We start from the raw sequence: 25,788 nt of genomic DNA on the forward strand, positions 1-25,788 counted from the left end.
GTCTGGATTCTTTGTTTTGATATTCTGCAGGCAGGAAGCTCCCAACTGTCTGTGCATCAGTGCGTGACTGTCAACACTACAAACCCTTGCAGATGGTATAAATACTGACTCTCACAGAACTAGTTCCTAAAATATGACTGCTGAGTCCGCTGAGGCAAGACTCACTCTGCTGTTCTTAAATTAAGTTGTCCTTTTAATAACAAGATGCTCAAAGGATATATGCACATCTGCAAGGCTTCAAATTAATTCAAGCCTCCAGCCAAGTGCTTGTAAATCCTGGCCGCTGTAGCTGGTGGCTAAGTATGTCAATTCTTCTTGCCTCTGTGGACGGTAGCCAGCACGTTTTCAATTAGTCTCTTCTATTGCAAATCATCCTTTAGCTACTGAGAAAGTAAAATTAAACGGGTATATTTTGAGTCCTCTAATTGCTGTGGCTGGTAAATGGCAAGTCTACTTAATGCCCTGAATCTTCAGTGTGTGCTTCTGGTCGGGACATTAATTGCTTCGGCCTGATTTGTTGGGACTCGGTGGTTCAAAAGATAAAGAAGTCCCATTGGGTTGCAAACAGCAATAAGAAATGTTTGTGTTTTAAAGGTCAAAAGTTGGGATTAGAGTTCAAGGAACTATTTGACATTTTGGGAGACGTATTTGCCAAGAGTTAGATAAGAAAGTCCCACTCTTATATCTGCTTTGGCCCCTCACTACCACTACTCATTACCATTACTATGGAGTCACAGAGATAAGCTTAATTTTGTATGAAAATAGGAAATGATAGAAAGAAGCATCAATATAGAAATGATACAAATACAAATAGAACTAATAGTAAATGTGTCAAACGTTCATATCTTATCTATCAAGACATGTTTTTTCAGGCTACAATATTTTGATTAGAAAACAGAGTTGCAAATTGGGAAACTGGTTAAAAATCATTTTAATTATGCAACAGATTTCATCTTTTCATCCAAATGGTAAGAAGTCTGCAAACACAAGAACAACAAAGAGTTTAGTTAAACAATATCTTGGGTTTTTGGACATCAGTATGACATCAGAAAGACATTGGTTGAAATGAAAATCAGTTTGACAATATTTAAAATGTATAATGACGCTAGAATTTCAAATTGAGTGGGCGTTAACATCATGACATTTCGCAAAAATTGTTCTCCATAACTTACAAATAAATGTTGTTCAACAGCAAGATGATGATGGCATGAAAGTATATCATATCGTATGGTATATAATATTGTATGAGACTTTTGGAAAGTTTGGATTTTGGCTACTTGATAATAAAAATTAAAACCAACAAAATGTCAACATCATCCGTCATCAGTATTACATCAAATTTGTGTTGCCAGACATTGACACTGACAATGAATCTTGGTCACCCAGTGTCACAACAATAATTCAACCAAGTATAATATTTACCCTCAGTCAAAGACGAAGGTTTTGTTTCAGTTTTTGGGGAGACGCATACAAAATGGGGAATATGCCAAAAAATCTGGAGCTCCAAACATGTAATTTCCTGCATTCTGGAGTTTTTTTTTATGCCCCAAATTTGTGCATTTTTCTGCATCAATTCATGGTGTAAATGTCTCTAATTCTGTCAAAGTAAAAGACCTTTACTACTTTCTTTTTTATTTTTTATTTGGAGGGGGGCAAAAGTACATGTTCTAAATATTGAGGGGTACGTTTCCCCTGAATACCCCCCAGAATCTATACCTATGCACTCAGCTGACACAAAAATTGTAAGAAAAATATCTTCATTCATTCATTACCAGTAACCACTTACCATGTTAAGTCTGATATTTGGCGAGAGGTGGGATACACCCTGAACAGATTGCCAGACTATCACAGTATAACCATTCACGCTCACATTCACTCCTGTACGTCTTGGACTGTGGGGGGAAGCTGGAGAACCTGGAGAGAACAAAAGCTGAGTCAGGGGGGAAGAAAAGAACAAGTACCCATAACCAATGCACCACCGTGCTGCGAAGAAGAAAAATATCTGAGCCTAAATAAAGAATATAACATTACACTAAACCTTTCACAGTATTTTAGACCAGAAAGTACCCTCCTGCTTAAATTTTGGACATTCGGGTATGGCATGTCAAATTACTCTTCTTACATGCATTGTGTCTTTTCAAACTACACTTCTGTTTTCACAGGAAATGAACAGTTTCTGCTTGTAACATGCACTCTTTTAGATAAACTTGTTATGAAGGTAAAACACTTTCCTAGGTTTAGGCAACAAAAGTCCACAGTTAGTTTTAGTAAAAAATAAATACATCATACTTTGGCTTTAAATAAGTATGGTTGTTACTAACAATGTAACGTCACATGACACATGCTTCACACACCAGCGCACTATTTTGTTACTAACATAACTGCACTGACTTTTGGTTTTACAAGGGGAGATGAACAGCGGACTCCCAGGTGTAAGTCCGGAGTTTGTTTGACCCATCCACCTCCTCTCCCAACATCTCTACATGGATTTTCTTGCTCTTTATACTACAGTAGGTGCTGCTGGTGTTAAAAACTTCTGCCGCCTGGTGTGTATCATACTGACACGAAGGGTCCCTCTGTGTGTCAGTGTCTGATGCCGATGTCTACTGACAAAGCGGCTGTTTTTGAGTGCGTTTACATGGACACGTACCAGTTTATGATTAGGTTTTTGTCCCCTTTGTGTGTTTGAGTATGTGAACACCATAATCCGTTTTTCAGAAACCCCAATATGCTAGCTGGAGAATTCAAAGAGAAAATGGGAATCACACAGGGTATATGAATAACCCACTCTGTGCCCATGTAAACACCATATCCCAAATGTGATTATACCTGGGATAAGCCTCATAAACAGGTTGATCAAGTCCATGCAATCACACTCTTTTACAGCTCGGGTTGTTGCCTGTTGCATCAACAAGTGCCGCTTCCCGGTGCGTATCATACTGCTGCAAAGCGTGCCTCCGTGCGTCAGTGTCTGACCCTGAGATCACTGACACAAAACAGCCGTATTTGACAAGTTATAGAGATAAAATATGTATTTTGAGATGAAGTCCCTTTTAGGTGCCACACCATCACATTTTATTGGATAACAGTCTACTTTTGTTCAACTGCTTCAGGGATTTGGGGGCAAATATAATTGTCTATTAGAAGAGAAGTTCATCTACTCAACTCCATTCAGGACAAAAAAAAGGCCTATCTGACAAATCAGACGTCACAGGCGAGTGGATGTATGTGGCGGTTTTGTCGATAACAGCCTATTAAGCGGAGGGGACGTGTCAGCGTAGGAGAGGGCCTAATCCAATCAGCAGAGTAATTAAAAACACACAGCACAGCAGCCCTGATGGCTGATGGCTGCATTGTCAGGGACGGCATTCAGCATTTAGCACAAAGCGGGATGAGCTGTGGTCAGGCCAGGTCAGGGCGACGGCTGTCACAATCAGGATCAGCAAAATAAAATTCAAAATTAAAAATGTGCAGAGAATGGCACATAACTGTCCACATTGTCTTCCACCACCTTCCACTGATACACCTTTAAATCCACACCTTGCTCAGTGTTTTCATCTACATGTACTGTTTCCTAATTAGTCTCTTTTACAGCACTGCCTCTCATCATCTTCTCGTTTCATTTTGCTCTTTCTCTTCCTCGTTAATTAACACCTTCACCTCACTCCTTCCTGCCGGCGTTGCTGAGCTCCATCCAGCATGCAGTTGGGAAACAAACCACCAGATGTCACCCACGCCTCAGTGCCTCCAATCTGTATTTTTATGAAGCCTAATGAATTTTGTTTTTGGCACCGTGTCACACTGGTGGTTGGCGCATAACACCACGAGGAGCCTTTTTTTCCCCCCTTTCTTTCATGAGATGAACTCAATTTTGCACACGTTTAAGCAGCAATATTGCCAAGATGCAGCGACAGGATGCTTCTCCTCTGATTGCTGATGCACATTGTACGTCCTCGCTCCACGCTTGATGCAGTTTTCTCGGCTTTACGCGGTGACTTAGCCATCCTTCTTTTCGCCTCCGAGGGCCACTCTCCATCCTCTGTGTGCAGCCGAGCATGTATCTGTGGCTCGGGAGCGCTCTGGATGTGTGACAGGCTGCCTAGGAGAGGGGTAATTCCGAAGGGCAGTAGAAGTAATAGGGTAATCTATTATACAGTCCAACTCTTTCTTCCTCCTCTCTTGCTCCCCTCCTCCCTCCCTCCCTCCCTCCTCCTCACTCTCTCCCAGTCTTTCAGTTTCTCGCTGCCTCTGCCCTTGCATCAGCATTTCGTGAGGACAAATGAGAAGTAGAGTTTAACTATGCACATTCCCCGTGCCCTCCTGCAGAGCCCAGCACTTTCGCAATTAAACTGGAGTCCATCTGCCCCTATGATTCAAAGCTAACCCCCGCTGAGAGGTGGGCAACACACACACTTGCAGACACACACATTTCCAGTCCAGCAGTGTGTGACTGTAACCACTGTGGTGTGTTATCATATGTGTAACCAGCTGCCATATATTTTTGATATAGGTTGTGCTGCACATGTTAACAAGCCATAAAACACAGAGTGGGAGATTTTCTTTTACGGCTACTTTTTCTATAATGTGCCTTTTTTTGTGCACAAAAGTGGACTAAGATGCAAAAGCACATCTTAGTCCACTCATCTTCCTTTTTCAATGAGACACTGTCCACTTTTTTTGCATATGGATTCTTTTTCATTATCCAATCAATTGTCCATTAGCGTTTCAAAATCGTCTGCATCATCTGTTTCTGTTGTCTTTACAAAGGTCAACTTATGGCGGCAGACCAATTTAAACCTCTCCCTCCTCCACCTCCTGATCTATCTTCAACCCCTTTCGCCCCCATCACTGAAAATTTTCTCTCCATTTTAGTCCCACCTCCCAGAGAGACAAGGAGACACAGAGAGAGAGAGAGAGCGAGCACAGCCACCATCTCCTCCTCCTCCTCTTCCTCCCTCGCTTAGCCCCCCTCTCCTCCAGCACACGCTCACACTCCTTCTCTCCGATGCCGACTGGATGCAGACCGGGGGATTTCCAGCAGCTTCCTGAGTCTGTCCTCCCTCTCCTCCCTCCCTCCCCTCCTCCTCCTCCTTCAACATCCGGAGCTTCTCCTCTTCTGCCTCCTCTTTTCTCCTGCTCCTCACCACCAGGATGTGGTACTCGGTGGCTCTGCTCCTCTCTGGATTCTCTGCTTTGATCCACGGTGAGCCTGAACACCTCTCTCTGTCTTTCAGTCTGTTTTCGGGGATCAGAATTGCAGCAGCGGCACTTTAGTGTCAAAGTGTGATTCTTTGAGATTTTATAGGGAATTCTGAAATTTGGGTCGTTCTTTTTGACGCTTGATTTCTGAAAAATATGCCGGGATAAGATTTTAAAGTGTGAGAGAAAAGTGAGAATCTGGCTCACCTGTTTGATTTCTTGTTTACATCTCTTCACTGTGATTTTTACATCTTGTTACTGATTTCTCCTTCTCATTTTTGTGGATATTCACGCTGAGTTGACCTAGGAGATTTGGATGCCCTGTGCAAGAGGCGTTTAAACAGATTGATTCTGTGCAGCGAGGCAGATGACAGAAACAATGTGCAGAAGAATCCGAGCAGTCATAACATTTCATCTCTTTTTATCCCTCATTCCACACAAGCCTTTTTCTCTCTGTCCAAATCTGCGTCCATGACAGGGGATCTCTCCCCCAAAGATAACAGGTCACAGATCAATCGAATTTCACGTATAGATCGGCTCTTCCATCTTGCCTCCCTGTTGTGTTGTGGACGCGTTGCTGCAGCCGAGCTGCCGGGGCTCCGAGCAGCAGAAGTGAGTATAAAGGCTGACAGTTGATGACAGAGCTGTGAGGAGAGCGGGTGAACTTTCCCTACAGGCAGAAGTGCCAGAAGTGAAATGCTTTTCTGTTTGTTTGTGTTTTCAAGAGTGAGGTTTTGTAGCAGAAAGTCCAGCAAAGAAAAGACAAGAGCACATAAAGGATAAAGTTTCAGACTATACTGCTGCAGACACGAGGTTTAAGGAAACATAAAGAGCTTTTCCATCACTTTGAATCGTATAAAAACATCTTTCCATACATGCATGAACATTTCTGCCACTGCTCCACTGAGACTTAAAACCTTTATGTTCTTAGCACTCCAGCTCCTTGAACCCTGACATTCCCCATAAATAAGCTTCTAAGTTAGAAATGAAAAAAAAATCTTCTATTTCGCGCGACAGTCTCTCACAGACTTTTCGTCCTGCATCTGCTTTTCCAGCACTTTATCGAGGTTATATAACACCAGACTGAGCGAAATCTTCGATTCCAAGACCTCGTTTTTTAATTGCTTCACTATTGCACCAGAAAACCCTAGATGTTTTGAGCATCAATTTGTAACAATTCTCTGTACTTAAGCATGGTATAAATAGTAGATTTAGAAACCATGGGATCTTAAATAAAATGCAACAGTTTGGAGAAAGCATGGTTATGTTGTGACAGATCATCTAATGGAAAACAACAAAGAAGCTACATACACAACATCCTTTACATTTTAAGTTGGTCTGCACATTTGTGGGTCACAGTACAGTCTGCTTACACTCCCTCCAAGTACAATCAGTTAGTCTATAATTATCTCAATTCAACATTTTATGTGTATAACGTCGGAGCATTTCGAACCAACCTAATTATTTATTCATTAGTGCCAATTATGCCCTGATTAGGTTTCCCACTATTTATAATTAGATTACTTTTTGTGTACTGACTGTTCCGCATGCTCTCTCTGAATCTCTCCTGTTTTCCTTCTGTATTTTTTCATTTTAAAGGAATACTTATGATCATGTGTATGATCATTTAGTCTTGCCTTAAATGCATGGGGAAGATTTTTCACGCAGCCTCCACAACGAATAAAGAATCCCAAAACTGAAAAATTACATCAGTTTACAAACTGTCTCATGCAGTATAATCCAAGCCAAATTTATCCAGTTGTATGTTCAGTACTTCCCAAACGTGCATTTTTTGCTAAAACTTAATTATTTAAGGTTTGAGGGGTGGAAGGAGGAAGACCGCATCGTCCACTGATGCCTCATTTCTGCTGCACAAAAAATCTGCAAACACCCGCGAATACCTGACTTTTCAGTACAATGGGAATGTGTACAATTGGCACTCACACCGGGTCAAATGAATGCAGTAGTCACGGATATTTATCGCTTCTGGTTCCAGTCAGCATTGATGGAAACCCGGGTGAAGGCGCTAATTTTACCTCCTTAAGCAGTGAGATGCAATGACACATCCCCACAAAATACCAACTGCCTTCACTGAAGCAGCGCTAAAATATAGATCCAAATTAGTCTGCACCGAGTTTGAAAGAGAGACTGAAAAAGTAAGGGAAAATTAAAGAGAAGTAACCACCGTAAGGTTTTTACAAATCTCTGTTCATGGTGCGTCATGTACACAACTTTGCTCTACTTGCAATGGGAGAGGAGTCTAAAGCCTTTTTTAGCAGGTTTACCCATGTTTACCCAAAAAAACCTGTGTGCATGCGCTCATTTTGGTGGAAAAGGGGTATAATCAAGAGGTCGCCTGTTTGATCCCTGGCTCCTCCAGTCTACATGTCGAAGTATCGTTGGGCTGCTCCCAATGGCGGTGTTTGAGTGCGTTTGAATGGTTAACTGAGTAGCAGGTGGAAGGTTGTGTGGTAGTCTCAGCCACCAGTGACTACGTGTGTAAATGTGTCTGTATACAAGTGCAGGTCCAAGCCTTTTTACCATTTCATCATCATCACCATCAATAATTTTATTTAAAGCTTCAGGTAACACATCGAGGGTGAACCCTCAGTTTTCATGTTTCTGAGGTACATGCAATATTCAACTTAAAATGTGTGCATGAGAAAATGTAAATGTGCCCCCCATTTACTTCAGTTCAGAAGAATTTTCTCTGGTTTTGGACTCTTGGTTACTCTTGTCATTTTTCTTGCCTGGGGAAAGAAGCTGCTCTGTAGTCTGGTGGTTCTGCAGCAGATACTTCTGTATCTTTATCCAGACGGCAGCAGGGGGAACAGACTGTGTCTGGGATGGCTGCTGTCTTTCAGTATCCTTTGTGCTCTGGTCAGACACCTCACTTCACCGAGGTCGCCATGATGGCATGTGAAAAAAGCATTTTTCTTCAGGAATTCAGCATAAAACGGGATGAGTAATTGCTATACAAATGATCATTTTGAAGGAGAAGTATTCCTTTAATGTGAAATACTTCATTCTAAACGAGGAGCGGGACTATCTCCTCGATATTTCATTTGTAAAACCATAAAAGTCAAGTTAAGTGTGACTAATGCTGATAAAAGATCAGTTTTTCATTTCTGCTAATTTCATCATTAAATCCTGTTTCCCTCTTTTCTCCATTGCGCTTCTTTTTAGTCTTTTTCTACGGGTATTTATAGAAATGGAAGTTCAGTTCCTCGGGGCAAAATCTTCTGATTTGATCAGCAAAGGTTTTTTTCTTTTTTCAGCATCTGTTCCTGTACTACCACTCCGAAGACTAATTTGATTCCTCAGTGAGGTTTTTGTTGGAGGTTTTCCTCAAAGGTTGATGTCATTTTTATTCACTTCACAGGAAACTAGACTTAATCTTTCATTAAGGGTTTTAGCATTGACCTGAACTTTGACATACAAAGGTTTTATAATGATGGGGAGTGTGTCTTGTTTTCACTGATTTACATTTTCTCATATTTTTCTGCCTCTTCAGTGTCGTTGCAGGGTCCACACCAGAGAAATCTGCTGAAAAACCTCTTAAAGGACTACAATCGGATGGAGCGGCCAGTGGGCAACGACTCCCTCCCTCTCACCGTCGTCTTCTCCCTCAGTATGATCCAGATCATGGATGTGGTAGGTTTATATAGCCGCAGTTGTTTTCAACCTGATGTTCATCATCCACCAGTTGGCTGTCTAAATTTAAAATATGTGATGATGTTTTTAAATCTGCGTGATGAAGCCTTTTTTCTTGGAAAACGATAAGCATTTCCAGCCTCTAGTTCTGTTTTGTTAATCAATATGAAAATGAGCCTCGAAACAGAGAATTAAAATCCTCAGTTGGTGCCAAGTTAGGCATAATAAATATATTTATGCCTGAAGCTGTGAGATTGTTATTAATAATAATAATAATAATAATTGAATGGTGATAACAGTTCCCCCCCTGTATTTGCAGATTTAAAGGATAACTGGTAATGTTTCTGTAATCTTTCATGAGGATGCAAAAGCACATCCCGCTCTCTGACTCATGATTCACAAAGCACATTTTTAAGAAACCATATGTGCTAAAATGGTTTTAAATGTTTTACAGGATGAGAAGAACCAGGTGCTCACCACTAACATGTGGCTACGGATGGTAAGGAACCCTGAGAGACCTGATAATGAACTAGATGCATTATGGGTTGCAGTGATTTTAATTTGGACGAGCCAGCCAATTTTGTCTGAATTTAGGTTGTGGCATCGGATGACCAACATTCAATGTCATGACAACTCTTAATGTCAACGTCAATCTGAGGCAAACTACTGACGACAAGTGACGTTGATATTTTGTTGGTTTTAAGTTGTTGTTCAGTAACCAAAATCCAAAAGTCTCATGCAAACGTCTGTGTGACGTAGAATAACAACATTTCTTCATAAAGTATGAGAACGAAACCCAACATCTGCAAAACATCATAATATCATCGTCCACACAACATGAAATTCAAACGCGTTACATTTAAAATGTCGTCTACATAATTTTCATTCCAACCAAAATTTAACATCTTTACAATGTCTTTCTGATGCCATGTTGACGTCTGGTACCAGCTGGGAGTTTCCATGATCTTTAAGATATGAATTAAGGTCATGACTTACACTCTGCGAATCTAAGTTATGTATTGCTGAAATAATATAATTTATCTATAATTTTTATATGAATAATTTAACATTTTAACCGAGGGGGTTGGAGATAAAGCAGCTTGCCTGTGCTGGGTTACAGACTGTATCTGTGTCTGTGTCTTAAAGAGTTGGTTCGACCACTATCTCCAGTGGAACCAGAGCGAGCATCCTGGAGTAAAAAACCTCCGCTTCACCACAGACCAGGTCTGGACACCAGACATCCTGCTCTACAACAGGTAAAAAACGCAATAACACCTTAAAGGGGAACACCAACTAAATTGAAAATTACAATATGTTATTTCCATGCTCGAGCTAATCTCTCTGAAAGCCAGAAACCAGAGAAATGAAGTCTACACTTGTGATGTGAGGGTACAAAGTCTGGAGCTGCTCCATAGACAATAAATGGGAGCCTGATTTTGAAGAGTCGCAGAATTTTTTCTTTTTATGCCCAAATGAACTCTCTTCTATTGTAGCGCTCTCATTTCTGAAATGAAAATGTTCCCATACACTCAGAACATTGTGGGTGTTCTCATTGTCATTTTCGACGAAATTTATAGGGATGTATCCGACTCAAAATTATGCCAGTTGAATCAGATGTGGCCAGTATAATCATTGGATGATTCATTTTGTTTTCCATACAAAGTTCAGAGTCTGAACAGGTTCAGTGGGACAGTGGCATTGACCTTATATAGTAAACAAGTTAACAGCGTTAACGACAAATTGCAAATGCTGGAGACTGAATCCTATTAACTTGCTGTGAAATGTAAATTCACCACTTCTTCATCTTATGGTGCAGTCTTTCTCTTCATGTGGGCCGCTACCTGCCTGTCTGCAGCTGCAAAAAGTAGCATGAACATCAAGACCAATCACTCTGCAGCAAAATCTGGGAACCAAAACATCCCCATAAGTGCTCTGCAAAGAAAAAAATGACTGCTCAACGTGATGCAATATCAGTTGGCCGAAGGTCCTCGAATGACGATTCAAATCTCCAACTTTCAAGGAGCAGCCCAACAAAGTTCTGAAATTATTCTATAAGGCGCAGCTTCATACTTGATCACTAATCGACTCAGACCATAGGAATAACACGTATACATTTTGAAAGAGGGTGTAGTTCCCCTTTAACACAAACCTCATACATGAATTTTATATTCCATCAAATAGTGTCACTTGTTCCCCTGTCCTTCCTCAGTGCAGATGATGACTTTGACTCCACCTTTAAGACCAATGTTCTGGTGAACTCCAGCGGGTACGCCGAGTATATGCCCCCAGGTGAGTCTCTTTGTTTTTTCATTCATTCATGCTCTCACTGCTGTTTATCCCTTTCTCCCTTCCCTATCACTTCCTCCTCTCCCCTCGGTGCAGTGGCAGCATCTCATTCTGCAATCTCTGCATTAATATTTTACTGGTATAAAACAGCATCCCTGGTTACTCGCTGGTTACAGATTCCCAGCACTGTGAGTAACACCTATAAATAGGAGACGCTCGCCGCCTCCGTTTCCCGTCACAACCCAAACGCAAGACCTGTGCAAGTGTGAAAGTAACGGCTCCCCTGGGTTTCCACGGGTCTTTACTTTGTATTTTCTCAGTCGTTTCTTTATACACCAGATTACAGCGGGCTGAGATTGAATCCGAAGCGTTAGAGGGGGCTGAGTTGAAATGGCCTTCTGAAGTAAAAGTCGAGCTCAGAAAGCCACCCTATCAATTCTGTTCAGCGGCCATGTTTATTAATAGGCTGCTGCTGAATGTAAATAAAGCTCCTTAATGCTGCGATTTGGATCAGAGCCAATTAGAAAAAGAATAAAGCGATAGAGCTCTGCTTTAGGAGAATAAAGAGAAGAGTTTTTTTTTACTACAACACATGATGAGAAAGAGAGCAGGGAGAGAGATGGGAAAAGGAGAAAAACAAGATTTTCTGACTCCCTCACACAAGCCTGGTTGCAATTCCTGAGGTCTTTTTGGGCTGTTATTGCCAGTAAATAAAAGACAACAGGTCTGTGGGTGGCAGGTATGGAGCAGGAGCTTGACACACGGTAAATAATTCAAAGGCGGAGGATCTCAGGTGTCTGCTGCACACCATCATTTGCAGGAAAATCTCTGGTAGCTGCAGAGGTAAAGGTGTTATGTTTGGGCATAACAGGAGATAAGGTGTAACAGGTTTTAGCTCATATCTTCATTTGGTGACATTTGCAAACAGGGAATCATGTCTCTGGGCCTAATACCTCCATGGGAAGTGATTTTCAGAATGATGGAGTTTTATTTTTGGGAGCTGTGCTGCAAGAGAGCGAGGGAGGCAGATTATTCCAAGCAGCAGAAAAATCCAGGTGTTTGTGAGTGTTGCTTCAAGGTTACTGGGTATCTGTGAGAGGCAGAAATATTCTGCGCAGATCATTGGGCTGCAAAAGGGCAGACAGAACCACTTTTACCTGATCAATGTTATTCAGGGTTAAGTGCCTCAGAAGTTCAAAAGGGTGTAATTATAAAGACATCATCCCCATGAAGCAAGGGCAAGAACCTGGTGTCAGTGACTGGATTTAAGAGAGTAAGCAGGAGTGCATAAAAAGAAAATTTATAGCTACTATTTAATTTGATGTCATTTTTTTGTGCTCAACCTCTTCTTTGAAACCGACCTTCAACCTGCTAACCTCCTTACTCGGCTTTCAATCCACTCTGAAGGCTGATTTGCATGCTGGCTGCCTCATAATGAACGTCTTTGAGGGCTGTAAGGCTTCAATGGCATTTTGGTTCTGCGTGCGCCTGAACGTCTCAACAAGATTCGTTTATTTCAGTAATTACTTTAGGGGCTGGAGTTTGCCAGCGACCCACTGCGAGGATTCATTGTGATTCTTCATTTGGGGGTTGGACACCAGCGAGTGTGTGTCTTTATGATTATGTGCTCACGCCTGCCTGGGCATATGCATGCGAGTGCATTTATTCAGCGAACTAAAAGTGGTAATCTGATTAGTGCATGGTTCACAATCTCATTTTTCCGTGTCACTGTTGTTTCCTTCCATCGCCGAGGCTTCGCTAACAGCTGTGTGTGCAGGCAGAGAAACAGTTTGCAGAAGAGAATAGCTGAAACCTGCGGGTGACAACACTGCTGCCAAGTTTTTTTTTTTTACACACATCTCTTTGATGGGAGATTGTTTCCAATCTAGTCTTTGATTTCACTTCTCCAGCCTCCATACTCAATTTCAAAATAGTAAACTCTCTGTAGACTTGCACAATGTTAATAAAAATCCCATTGCAGTGCGGACTCCTGGTTGTAAAGCAGCACATTTCACAGTGTTTCTATATAAAAATGTCAGGTGGTTGACTTCAGAGCTCAGTCCTTGGAGCCGGCTGGATATGAAATGAATGAATGATTCTTTCTGACAAGCAACTTGATATTCAGGACAGGTTCTCTGCACAACACAAGTGGCCCTCAGGGTAATCTGTCCCTTGTCACCTCTGTACAGGAAACAGTAGGGGTCAATGTTGTCATTTAATCAATTGATTGCAAAAGCTTCAACCCTCTGCCTCCTCGTCTTTTGTCTTTAGGAATCTTTATGAGCACATGCAACGTGGATGTTCGCTGGTTCCCTTTTGACATCCAGAAGTGTGAGCTCAAGTTTGGCTCTTGGACGTATGACGGCTGGCTGCTGGATCTCCAGATGAACGATGCTGACATCTCAGGCTACATGCCCAATGGAGAGTGGGACTTAATCGGTGAGTTTGCGTTGTATATTCAGCTACTAGAAATACCGCCACATGGTTGTATGCCTGTGTGCAACATAGATGTTTCACACATATCTTTCCCAGCGGCAGCACAGAAGATCGATACAATAACCCAGTGTCAAAGAGGGCACCCCAGGTTCTTGAGTTGTGGCCAAAAATATGTTTTAATAGGCCACTGTGACCTTGACCTTTAATCTGTAACCACCAGATTCTAATGAGTTCATTCTTAAGTCCGAATGGATGTTTGTGCCAAATCTGAGGAAAGTCCCTTAAGGCCATCTTCAGATATCTTCATCATCTTTGTGAAACTAAGATGAATGCAACGTCACCATGACCTTGACCTTTGAACACCAAATTCTAATCGGCTCATCAGCGAATGTCCGTCAGGTGAATGTCTGTATCCAATTTGAAGACATTCCCTCAAGGTGTTCTTGCGGTATTGCTTTTACAAGAATAAGACAAGTGCAAGGTCTCCATGACCTTTACCTTTGACCACCAAAATTGAATCACTTCATCCTTGACTCTATGCGAATGTTCACGCTAAATTTAAAGACATTCCCTTGTGGTGTTATTGCGATATCACATCCACAAGAAAGAGACAGACAAGGTCACAGTGACCTTGACCTTTGACCACCAAAATCTAATCAGCTCATTGTTGAGTCCAAGTCAATGCTTGTGTCAAACTTGAAAAAATTCCCTCAACGCGTTCTTAAAATATCTCATTAGAAAGAATATGCCAGACAGACAGACGGACAGACGACCTGAAAACATCATGCCTCTGGCCTCGGCTATCGACGGTGCGTTGGCATAGAAACGTAGTTCCAGGGCGATGGAGTTGATTTCACTCTGTTCTTGTTCTTTAAGGGGTTCCGGGCACCAAAAACGAGGTCTTCTATGATTGTTGTAAGGAACCTTACCTGGATGTGACATTTGTTGTGACAATACGGCGGCGGACGCTCTACTACGCCCTGAACCTGCTCATCCCTTGTGTGCTGCTGTCTTCGATGACGCTGCTCATCTTCGTGCTGCCAGCTGACTCTGGAGAGAAGATCTCACTGGGTGAGTGGATCAAAAAGAGCAATGATGGAGGAAACGGATCGACAAAAGGCAGTTGTAGTTGGGCAAAAGCACATATGAAGTCGGCTTGTCGGTTTCACGTCCTGGTTTGTAACTGCAGAAGTGTGCACACAGCGAGGTGCAGCTGTTTTTGTTTATCTTCTTTATCAAGGTGATGTCCAAGGTTGTTTTTCCTTTTCTTATTGGCCAGTCATACTTTTAAGGGTAATGTGGATCACGAAACAATGGGCCCCTGGCAAAAACATGCGTAACACCACATCATCTTAGAGAAAGACACACAGACTTGATTGTTTTTTTAGCCTCTTTTTGTTATTTTTTCTCTTTGTGGTTGTTGTGCATCTCTCTGTGGTCATTTAAATTCTCTTTGTGGTTGTTTTTTTCCCTTTATTGCAGTTGTTGAGTCTTGTTGTGGGTCTTCGTCTATTTTCAGCTGTTTTCTGTCTCTTTGTGTCTGTTTTCATCTCTTTCGTAGTTGTTTTATTTTTGTTTGTCATTATTTTTGAAGCTCTTCTTGGTCTGTACATGCCTCTTTGAGTTACATTTTGCTGGTGAGGGCCAGGAGGGCTCCTGACACTTTTGGCCCCTGAGCCTTTGCCTGGTAGGCCCACTCGGTAATCTATCCATGCTAACAGCACAACGATTTCATGAGTGGACCTCCATTTTGTCTGCTGTCATGTACTTATGTACAAGGATGCACGCACACAAACAACACACAAGTGATGGGATACATAAGCCAGTCTATAGTTTCACACTGTTACACTGATCTATATGTAAAGGAAAGAAGTGCTTCAATGCACCAACTAGACATAATAAAACTGATGGCAAGTAAACACAAAGTGTTTGCACAATGCAAGTTTCATATTTTAAAAAAAATTAAGCTTTGCAAATATTTTGTGAGGAAGGAAACAATAGGCCCCTGAGAACAGACATGCAAAGCCCCCACCACCTGTCCTACACAGGAGGAAGACACAGATTTTTTGGTGGTTTTGCCTCTTTTGGCTGTTGTTTTGGGTCTCTTTGTGGTCATTTTGAGTCTCTTCATGGTCAGTATGTGTTCATTTGACTGATATTTTGAAGTTGAAAACCAAATGGCCCCTGGGCCTGTGCTGAGTAGTAGGGGTCAACAGATTATCAGTCTGGCAGATTATCGGGGCTGATATTTGGCATTTTGCAGATTATCTGTATCAATGTTTTAAATTAATGAACGCTGATAAAATTAATGACTAAAAAAGGTTTGCACATTACACTCAACCCACGCCAGGGGAGGCAGTCTGCAATACATGCAAAGAAAGTGTCAGCATGGGAGGAACTTATACTGTATAAAACCTCAGGAGGCTATCTTTATTCATGAATTTTTTATTTAAATTTTCACTGAACTTTATAAAAAAAACTTTCTATTTTGATTAAACATATGCTAAAGGCATTTAAACAAAGTTTTGTGTTGGAGTTTGTTATATTCCAAATTCTAAATTTCGACAAAAATATTTTCATTTTCACTGTAAATGTGTAACAGTTCCAAATATCAGTAATCTGTGTCATTAACTACTAATAATCAGGATCGGTATCAGCCCTGAAAAACCAATATAGGTTGAGCCCTACAGTAAACCAACCATGACTCACACAACACAAATATCTGTATCCACTGAGAGTAAATATGGTATTTTACAAAAAGTACTTAAACAAAAGATGAAGATAAAATTGCATAATACTGCATGCTTCACATGACCAGACAATGGACTGCATAAAAGGAAACGGAAAACAACCCCACCACAATTAAAAGTTTGGTGAGGTGAATAAGACAAAGAGTTGTTCAGCGTGTTCTCTTTCTGATAGATTTACATCAGCTGTATCACAGACTCATGAAGTGTCCATTACCACATCAAATCTCCAACCTGGGTGCTCTCATAATCCAAAATGTGAACGTACAAGTAGCACGGCTGCCTAAAACTGAGCACTGACAACAAGCAAACCTTCCTCGAATAAAGGCGAAAAAATGAAGCAGTGGCAGCAGTTGAAGACTATGGGGCGGGATGAAAGAGGCAAAGGGAGCGAGGGTGTGGAGCTGAGAGAGGAGAGGGATTACAGGATGAAATAGAAAGATGAGAAATGCAAGGAGGAGGGAGGAATAGAGACGGATGGGTGTGGGAAGGTAGAGAAAAGGGAAAAGCAGACAGGAGGAGAATTTGAAAAGGATGAGACAAGACGGCATAAAAGAGAGAGGGAGGACTGATGAGGAGGGAAAGGTGGGAGACAACCAAATCGCACTATAATAGGCTGGAGGAGAGAGAGGAAGCAGTGGCGCCATCGAACAGCAGCTGCAAACACATTTTAATATCAACCTGCTCAGAGCACAAGATGGATGATGCTCACCTCATAAGACACAAAACAACACAGACGCTTCAGTCTGAAGTTTGTGTTGTCTGGTTGTCAGATTATCTAGATAACCTGACCTTTCTGACAAGAGCTGAAGGTACGAGCTGATTAATCAAATAGAGAATTAACAGGAACATAAATGGCAACTATTTTGACAATCAGTTATTTGTCAGAGCCTATTTTAATGGAACTGTGCGTAATATTTAGTGGGATTTAGGGGCATCTAACGGTGAAGATTGCAGTTTGCAACCAGCTAAAATTTCTCCCGATTAGAATTCCTTCTCTTTTTCATTTTTCAGGAAGTTTTAAGCGGGCATTAGTTATCTGCAGAGGTCTCCAAAACAAACTGATGAGGTAATTAGAATCAGTAAAAACACATGAATAAAGCAATTTTGTGTTACAAATCCGTCTTTTTATGATGCTGTTTGGCATTTCAGAGAAAGGCTGCTAGCCCAGCACCTGCTAATGTGCTCACCTTTTTTTCTCATAAAACTTAAAATCCAGACATCAGGAGGTTTTTAGCAGGACCTGAATCATTCACAGAGGTCTCTTCCTCTCCAAAACAAGTAGACAAAGGCGATTATATCCCAATAAAAACACTGAATAAATCAGTTTCACATTAGAATTCAGTGTTTGGTATGTTGCTTCTAACCCGCACCTGCTGAAGAGTATTCACCTTTTTTCTCTGATAACTTAAGATCCTTGTTTTTCAGGAGATTTTCTTTTACAGGGATCTTAATTATCTGCAGAGGTCTCTTCTTCTCCAAAACAGAACATTTTTGCATTTTGGTTTGCTGGTCAGCCATAAAAAAGGCTATTGGACTCTGCAAAATTATAATTAATACTATTTCTGGCATCTTATAGTAAAAATGACCAATTATTTACTCAAATAAATAGCCAAAATATTAACTGTATAATATAACTGTTAATGCAGCCCTATTTCTTTGCATCAGTCTGATGACTCACAAAATACACTAAAATAAAAAATATTTAAAAGCTAAATGCTTTATACCTTTTCTTTTAAGACTAAATTCTGAGCCTGAGGAGATTCAGAGGGAGGCTGCGATAGCATTGTCAAAGCATATCTTTAACCTCAATACAGGATGCATTACGCAGCATTTCTTTACGGAAAATAATGCCAAGCCTTACACACACAGCCAATTAACCTATTGATGTAATTAAGGCTAGTGAATTGATTAGGGGGAGAGAGCTTACACACTGCCTTCCAGGAAAATACTCTGTCACTCCGTTTGATGGAGGACACACGAGGACCAAGTGGCTTGGCGACGGGGTGAGAGGAGCATGCTTTTAAAAAGAATACGCGTCATTTCTCAGAGAGAATAGCAACATAAAAGAAGTGTTTTTAATTTTCTTAATATCCAGAAAGGGCATTCATATTTTATCTCTTGGTCCTGACTTTTAATTGAATGCCTCTGTACGGGCAGAGTTATGCCAGCAAAGCACTCTTTAAATTCTGTCGGTTGGATGAAGTGAGACAGATAGTGTGGAGGTGGATAAATGAAGATGGAGATAAGTTTTAGTGCAGGAGTGTGTGAGGTGTGTGTTCATGTGCACGTAGGCGTAGTTTGGACAACTTAAAAAATGTATGGCTATTTGCTGCGTGGAAGTGTTTTTTGCTGTAGAGGTACAGAATGCCAAAAAGTAATTCACTGTATGAGCATTAGATGGTCATTTAAATAAATCGAACGTGAACTCATCCCAAGTGTGACCATTAATCAAAACTCCAAACACACTAATGTAGTTTTTCATAAGAAAGTACCGCTGCTCAGAGAAGGAGACAAAACCACAATATTGATTGCTCAGCACAATGTAGTTCCAGCATGAAGTTCTCACATCACTCTTTCTCTCTGCAGGTATCACCGTCCTGCTGTCTCTCACTGTTTTCATGTTGCTGGTCGCGGAGATCATGCCTGCCACATCTGACTCTGTCCCTCTTATAGGTATGCAAGACACAGTGACTGCTGTTACATGGACATAAATAACCCATTTATGAAGCTTATTCTGATTATGATCATATTTGGAATATGGCATTTAGAAGGAAGGAAGGAAGGCAAAAGGTAGATTTATTGGTCATTTTTTAAACAAAGTTTAAAAAACGAAATGTCTTCTTTGGAGTTGAAGGATAAGTTTATTAAAATCAGCAGCTACTATGAAAAATTCCATCTGGTTGCTGCTGATGGCGTCATTCGATTCCTGCAGTGCATTTGCATCAGAGTCTTGTGTCCTTTCGGCTCCCAACAAGGTCCGTCCATCCAGTGCAACAGCTTGATCCAGGATGTTAGGGGTTAACCCTGTCTCTGTGAAGATGTGCACAGAGCAGTCCCAGATTTCAGCTGAGTGAGCATGAATCACATCTTGTGACCGAACATTAGCAAGAAGAAGGCTTGGTAGAAGAACAGCTCTCCATCCAAGTCGGGTCAGCCTCGCCCTGATGACGGCTCCCCTCCCTCTCTTTCTCTCAGCGCTTTCAGTTTCGTTTCTCCCTTCTGGTCTGACCGGCCGCTTGGCGAGTGCCGTTATTCACATTCTGCATATACAACCCAGTTTCTTCCAGAGTGCTCCAGCTAGCATTTTTAGGTTTCTCATAAACAGAATATGTTTACATGCTCAAACACATGGACAGAATACTCCTGATCATAAACGGGTTATTCATGTCCATGTAAACACACTGATTATGTGTTTTCAAGTGTTCACATGATGCTTAATGAACTACTTTAGTTAACTTTAACTTTAGTTAAAACCCACTGCATTTCTTCAACATCCATATGAAATCAAGATATGGTATAATAATGTAATATTACAATTTTTTTGGCCATAATTATTGTTAAAATGTGCTGAAGATACTCAGTACTGATACACACTGAAATCATTTCAACAAATTTTATTTTATAATGGTGCATGAGCAGCCTGTCTTTGAGATGCATGCTCTGGTGTCTGTGTCACTGGATATTGGGACAAGGGACCAGTAGCATCACTGGGATTGCCTGCTGCATAACCACTCTTTAAACAATAGCTAAAAATGCAGAGTCCTTTCACTGACTTCCACCATGTTTTTTGTTTTTTTTTTTTACTGACACAAAATCAATCTCAAAATCAATCCACTATTGGACTCACAAGGATAAAGCCTCTGGGAGTGAGGGCCAATATTTTGGGCTGATTAGCTGTATCCAGCGGATACTCGAGGCAAGACCCCCTCTTCCATGCACTGGTCATTTCGGCTCTCTGTGTAATTCTCTATAAGCAGACACATTTATGAAAAGCTGATAAAGCTAACTTGTTGTCAGACGACAGCTAATGGCTTCTGAGATTGCGTTTCAGCCAAAGTGACCCACCTCTCCACATGGACGGTTTACTCGCCATTCAAATTTGATTGGTCAAAACTACTTACACTAGAAACGGAAACCCAAACATGTCTGATATACCAAAACCTTTTTTCTATTGCTTATAAATGCTGCAGACATATGCAGATTTCTGTTTAGATTCTCCTCCGCTCAAATATTTTTCAGAAACATATTTTGGTTGCAGGCTACTGTTTGGCTAAAAAAAAAAAACAAAAGAAGAAAAAAAACAGGTAAAGTTGCTCCAGGTGGTGGGCCGTGCTTTGTTTCAGCCCAACTGTTTTCAACATGGTCAAAATCTCCCAACACAGGCTAGATTTTCAAAAGCCTGAAAACAGAGCCAAGAGGACGTGCAGAAGTCTTGTGTTCTCTTACACCACTTGAGTTACATTATGCTCAAAGTTTATTATGGGCTTTTTGCCCAATGTCGCCAAAATTGAACTGCCTACACAAGTTTTAATGTCAAAATGACACAGCAATCAATCCGTCCATGGACTGACTGATCAACACTGCCGTCCCTACAGCCACACACACCAAACTGGCTAAAAATCTCAGGTTTGTCACAGAGGTCTTTAGTACATCAAACACTCTATCCACCTCACCTTTGGATGGATAAAAATGACCCATAACAAAGAATAAAAAACACAGTGACAACATACTACACAGTGCTAGAGTTACAAAATGGGTAGCTCAACCCCAAAAAACAAAGCAGAACAACAAAATTTATTTGAGCCATCTGCTCGTCTTAAAATTTAATTGGCTAAATTGATTGCGGGCACACTGCTGGAAATGATATTTAGTGAGCTGCAGTGAGATTGCAGCCAGAGACAGATGCAGGGCCATCTCTGCCTAAAAGACACAAATCCTGGTCATTAAAAACTTCAGGAAAAAAAATGTAGAGTCATAATCACCAGAGTGCTGCTTTCAGCATAATTCTTTTTAATTAAAATAACTACCCTGACACAGTCTTAATCTGTCTGTTGATTTAAAAAAACATTATGCCGCTAAGCAGGCAAGTAATGTTGATATCAGGTCCCACGTTGGCATGAAGATTTTTAACAAAGGATATGTTCATTTTGGATTAAACAGTAAAGAAAGTTAACATGACAGTATGTTTTTATGATAACCTTGTAGCCGTGTCTTTGTTTGTTTATAGAGTGCTCCAGGATGACGTTTTTCTGTAGGCCAGTGAAACTTAATTTGTGGACCAAATCCGGCCCGCAATAGGGTGACAACTGGCTCCTTGAACACAATTCTAGTATGAATCAATAAATTGATTCATACTAGAATTTTTGTACTTGTAAATTAAGTGCCAGAGATCATTCAAAGCATCAAAATAGGGTGTTGGATAAAAACTCTGCTGCATACAGCTGATCTGTGCGAGGCTGCTGCAACTGGATTTGCTTCTTGGCGCAAATAAACACCACTTATGGGATTTTTGAAGCCTAAATGTAACCGCCTGAAGTAAAGTGCTAATGTTAAGCTAAAAAACGAACTACACCACAGTCACGTCGGCAACGCTTCGAGGCCGTGGTCAGCACGGTTCGGCATGATGACGCTCTGTAAGCGTCATATAGTGACTTGTTAGCAACCGTCTTTTTAAAACACATAAAAGCTTCAAAGTTTGCAGTGGGGTATTTACTGGCGTATTTTATGTTGTAGAGCAGAACATGAAAGTTTCTTAAGCTTGTGTCAAAACTAGACTTTTTTAAGGCTTCTAACCAAAAACTCATTAAAAAAAAATCAATTGACTCTGAGACAAGAGAACTGGAGGCGCTGAAATGCTGACTTATATCTGGGTTTTAGGACTCATTACTGGGGTTCTCTATATGTCTGTGTGCCACATCAGAACTACCGTCACCGTGGCTGTCAGTAGGAAATGACAGTGTGTGTAAACTGACTTCAAAATGAAATATGACGCTTCTCCATTCTCTACTCCACCCAGGTCAGTACTTCGCCAGTATCATGATCATCGTTGGGATGTCAGTCATCGCCACAGTGGTGGTTCTGCAGTATCATCACCACGATCCAAATGGAGGAAACATGCCGAAATGGGTGAGCTCTTCATCATAACCTCAGGTGCATTATCATTCACATACATCACACAGACCAGCTTGTTAGGTTAATGGTTGGCCAATGGTTGTTTCAGATCTGATCCTGTTATTAATCCCTGCTACACATCATCATTAGTCTCATGCTCTGCTATTTCCAGTAACATTTCATCCATCTGTCAGTGCTACCTGTGCTCCTCTGCCAGCTTCCTTTCTCCTTTCATTCTCCGACTTCCTCGGCTGTGACTCATCCGGCAGTGTCAGTCTGCCTGAGCGTGTTCATCAAATGCCTCGCCACAGACTTCAACAGGAGTGCATTTCAAAGCGCTTTGGATATGTAGGCGTATTCAATTTGACTCATTCCCTCTTCTTATTTTTCTTGCCTTCTGTTTAATGCTAAAAAATGCATGAAGCTTTTTTTTAAACAAAAATGTTATTTTAATGTGAATATAACAAAAAATGTGAAATGTGGGGGAGAAAAAGTTCTGAAATAGAGACATGACACGCAAAATGATGTGCAGTTGGTTAAGCGATCGGCTGGTTTATTGATATATGAACGTATCGACTGCATGAGAGCGCACATGCCGCATATGTCGACGCGCTGAAGGACGTTCTGTTGATGAATGGCCTGTTCAGACAGTCCGACGGCCAATTAACAAGCTAATTGATGTGGTTCAGATGAGTGCATCGAACCAGCACAGTTCATAATTGCAGCCCGGACAAAAACAACATCAACAGCAGCGGCGGCAACAGGGACTGTTACCTGGCCAGTAAACACACTCGGTGGAGACTAATTGAGCAGTCATCTGGACATTAGCTTCTCATTAGATGCCAAACACCCATCTGGATGCTGTTGGGCCTATATGCCCTTTCAGGGGACGTGTAGTCTTTCTCCAAGGGAGAAGAGAGGAAGTGAGAGGAACATAGAATAAGCTTTGAATTTGTACCAAGTTGCGAGCAGCTAATCTTCTTTTTATCTTAATGCCGCAGTTTACCGAGACGTTATTGCAAGATCATTACGCTGTAATCTGACAGTCAATCTCAATAATTCCACAGTTTAAATCTAATGCTGTCTTTTTAAGTATCCTCTCTGCTGGAGATACAGTCAAAGCTAAAAATCCTATTTGCCTCAGGCACTTTAACTGGGCGTCCCTGGCGAGGATCTTATACTTGTACTTATACAAGCGCAGCTGCATTTTGAAACAAGATGCAAGGTTGGAAAACAGCATCGACATCAATCCTCGACAAATGAGGCTATTCGCCAAGCTTAACTGGTGTTATGCGAAGGTCAAGATGTGTAGGCGGCTTTCAAAGCCAAGTGGCCTTGATGCTTAACAGTTTTCTCTCTATTTTCTTTTTCTTCCTCGTACGGATTTGTGCTCTTTTCACTCTGCTATTGCTGTTCACGATCACATCATTACATATCTAATTTTCCAGACTTGAGTCAGACTCTTGCAATCTTGACTTGGTCTGGGGCCATGTGCATAAAACTGGCATATGCAGTCTTTCTGTCACATGACATGACTCTCTTCACATGACATGGCCCAAAAACGAGCCAGAAACGAGTCAAAGGTTAGAAGACAATTATCTGAAAATAAGCACAACAACTTAGTAAGTAGTAAAGTAAGACAAAAATAAACAAGATGTATTCTGTAATATAATTTCAAATATATAATTATAAGAATTATAAACGCAGTTTTCTGGATATTTTTCCCTACTTGGGTCTTTTTTTGTCAACTTTACTAATTTTGCAGAAGTTTAAATGCTTGTGAAAGCAGTGGCGTGTACAGACTTTTTTTTTTTTTTTTTTACCGCGGTGGCCAAAGTGGGGCACTGACTTATGCAGGGGTAGCATGAAGTACAGGTGCTGCTACAGGCGCACGTCAGCAGAACTTTAATTTACCATTTTTGTCTCCACTACCAATGCCTCCTTAAATTACGAACATTGCAGTGTCATACATTTCCGTTTATAGCTTAGTTAAAGTTAAATAGACCAACCAATCACAACAGAGAATATGTAAAATAAAGCTCCGCTCCAAGTCAAAACAGATCTTCTTCCTCTTTCTGGCAGACTACACATGACTCTGGCACATTACTGCCCCTCAGGTTTAAGACTAAATTGTACCTATAAACGAAAATTCAGACTTTGACTTGGGACTTGAGTGCAAAGACTTGAGTTTGACTTCTTGCAAAGCAGTGACTTGGTCCTGCTTCTGTACTTTACTCTCCTGTATTCTCTCTGCAGGTGCAGCTCGTCTTGCTGCAGTGGGTGGCATGGTTCTTACGTATGAAGCGGCCAGGAGAGAACGATGACCCAGAGCGGCCCCCGTGTGCCCCCCACTTGCGACGCTGCTCCTCGGGCTCCCAGAGCGGGAGCATCCCAAACCCTCCGGACCCCACCCTCCACCCGCTGCACCCGCAGAACCTTGCTCCTCTCCAAACGGGGCCCCTCCACGCAGGGCACCCTCACCTCCACACCCAGTCCAGCGCTAACAACAACGGGAACCTTCTTTACATGGGCTACCAGAGCATGGAGGACCCTTCCATGCTCTCGGAGCCTCTGCAGAGGAATAACATCTCCACAGGGCCTCCGCGGGTGGCAGGGAGCCCGCCTCCACACCTCCCATCTCAGTTCTGCAGCTCCCCACCACCTCCCACCCCCAACATGGATACTGTAGGCTGCCCCAGCACTGTCTCCAGTGGAGGGGGCTTTGGAGGCGGTCCCGGAGGGCTTGGAGGGTGCTCCACTGCAGGTTTAGGAGACCCTCAGCTACAGGCCATCTTGGAAGAGGTGCGGTACATGGCCGACCGTTTCCGGGAGCAGGATGAGTCCGAGAGTGTCGCCGACCAGTGGAAATTTGCTGGCGCTGTAATCGATCGCCTGTGTTTGGTGGCGTTCAGCGTTTTCAACATCATATGCACCATCTCCATCCTCATGTCTGCTCCCAACTTTGTGGAGGCTATTTCAAAAGACTTCGTTTGAAAGCAAAGCGGAAAAAAAGAGAAGGGGAAGCGTGAAGGAAAGGATGAGGGGGAATTAAATATAGGATGAAGGATGGAGCGGGCCCGGATCCAAGGAAACCCAATTTCCAGCAGACTGTAGGCTCTGTGATTTGTGATCGCGAGGAACTTGGAAATAGAAAAAAAAACAAAAAAACAAATGGTTTTCTTTGCAATACATTCTGTTTTGTAACTGAAATATAAGAAGAAAACAGATGAGGAAGGGGGCACAGAGTGAAGTCGAAATGAGATAAGGGTGAGCTGGGTGCTTTATCAGATTCTTGACAAGGTGAAATGGATTGTTGTGGTTAATTCAAAGACTTTTCCCCGAAAAATTAGGG

The 25,788-nt window shown here is 41.6% G+C and overlaps 1 protein-coding gene across 1 annotated transcript; it reads left to right on the top strand.

Annotated features, from left to right (window-relative positions):
* Window positions 1-5,151: 5,151 nt before the first annotated feature.
* Window positions 5,152-25,430, top strand: chrna11 (cholinergic receptor, nicotinic, alpha 11). The gene is made up of 10 exons (XM_042506817.1): window positions 5,152-5,203; window positions 8,714-8,853; window positions 9,308-9,352; window positions 10,000-10,109; window positions 11,063-11,142; window positions 13,411-13,578; window positions 14,452-14,646; window positions 18,912-18,998; window positions 22,342-22,451; window positions 24,693-25,430. Exons 1-10 carry the CDS (start codon window positions 5,152-5,154, stop codon window positions 25,428-25,430), a joined length of 1,725 nt encoding a protein of 574 aa, XP_042362751.1.
* The last annotated feature ends 358 nt before the right edge of the window (window positions 25,431-25,788 follow it).

Source organism: Plectropomus leopardus, chromosome 18 (genome assembly GCF_008729295.1).
Source record: "Plectropomus leopardus isolate mb chromosome 18, YSFRI_Pleo_2.0, whole genome shotgun sequence".
NCBI lineage: Eukaryota > Metazoa > Chordata > Actinopteri > Perciformes > Serranidae > Plectropomus > Plectropomus leopardus.

Excerpts from the sequence above, each read along its gene's own strand:
- chrna11 (XM_042506817.1), top strand. The coding sequence starts at position 5,152 with ATGTGGTACTCGGTGGCTCTGCTCCTCTCTGGATTCTCTGCTTTGATC. Across the intron at positions 8,854-9,307 it reads TGATCCAGATCATGGATGTG|GATGAGAAGAACCAGGTGCT; the intron begins GTAGGTTTATAT and ends AATGTTTTACAG. Across the intron at positions 22,452-24,692 it reads GAGGAAACATGCCGAAATGG|GTGCAGCTCGTCTTGCTGCA; the intron begins GTGAGCTCTTCA and ends TTCTCTCTGCAG.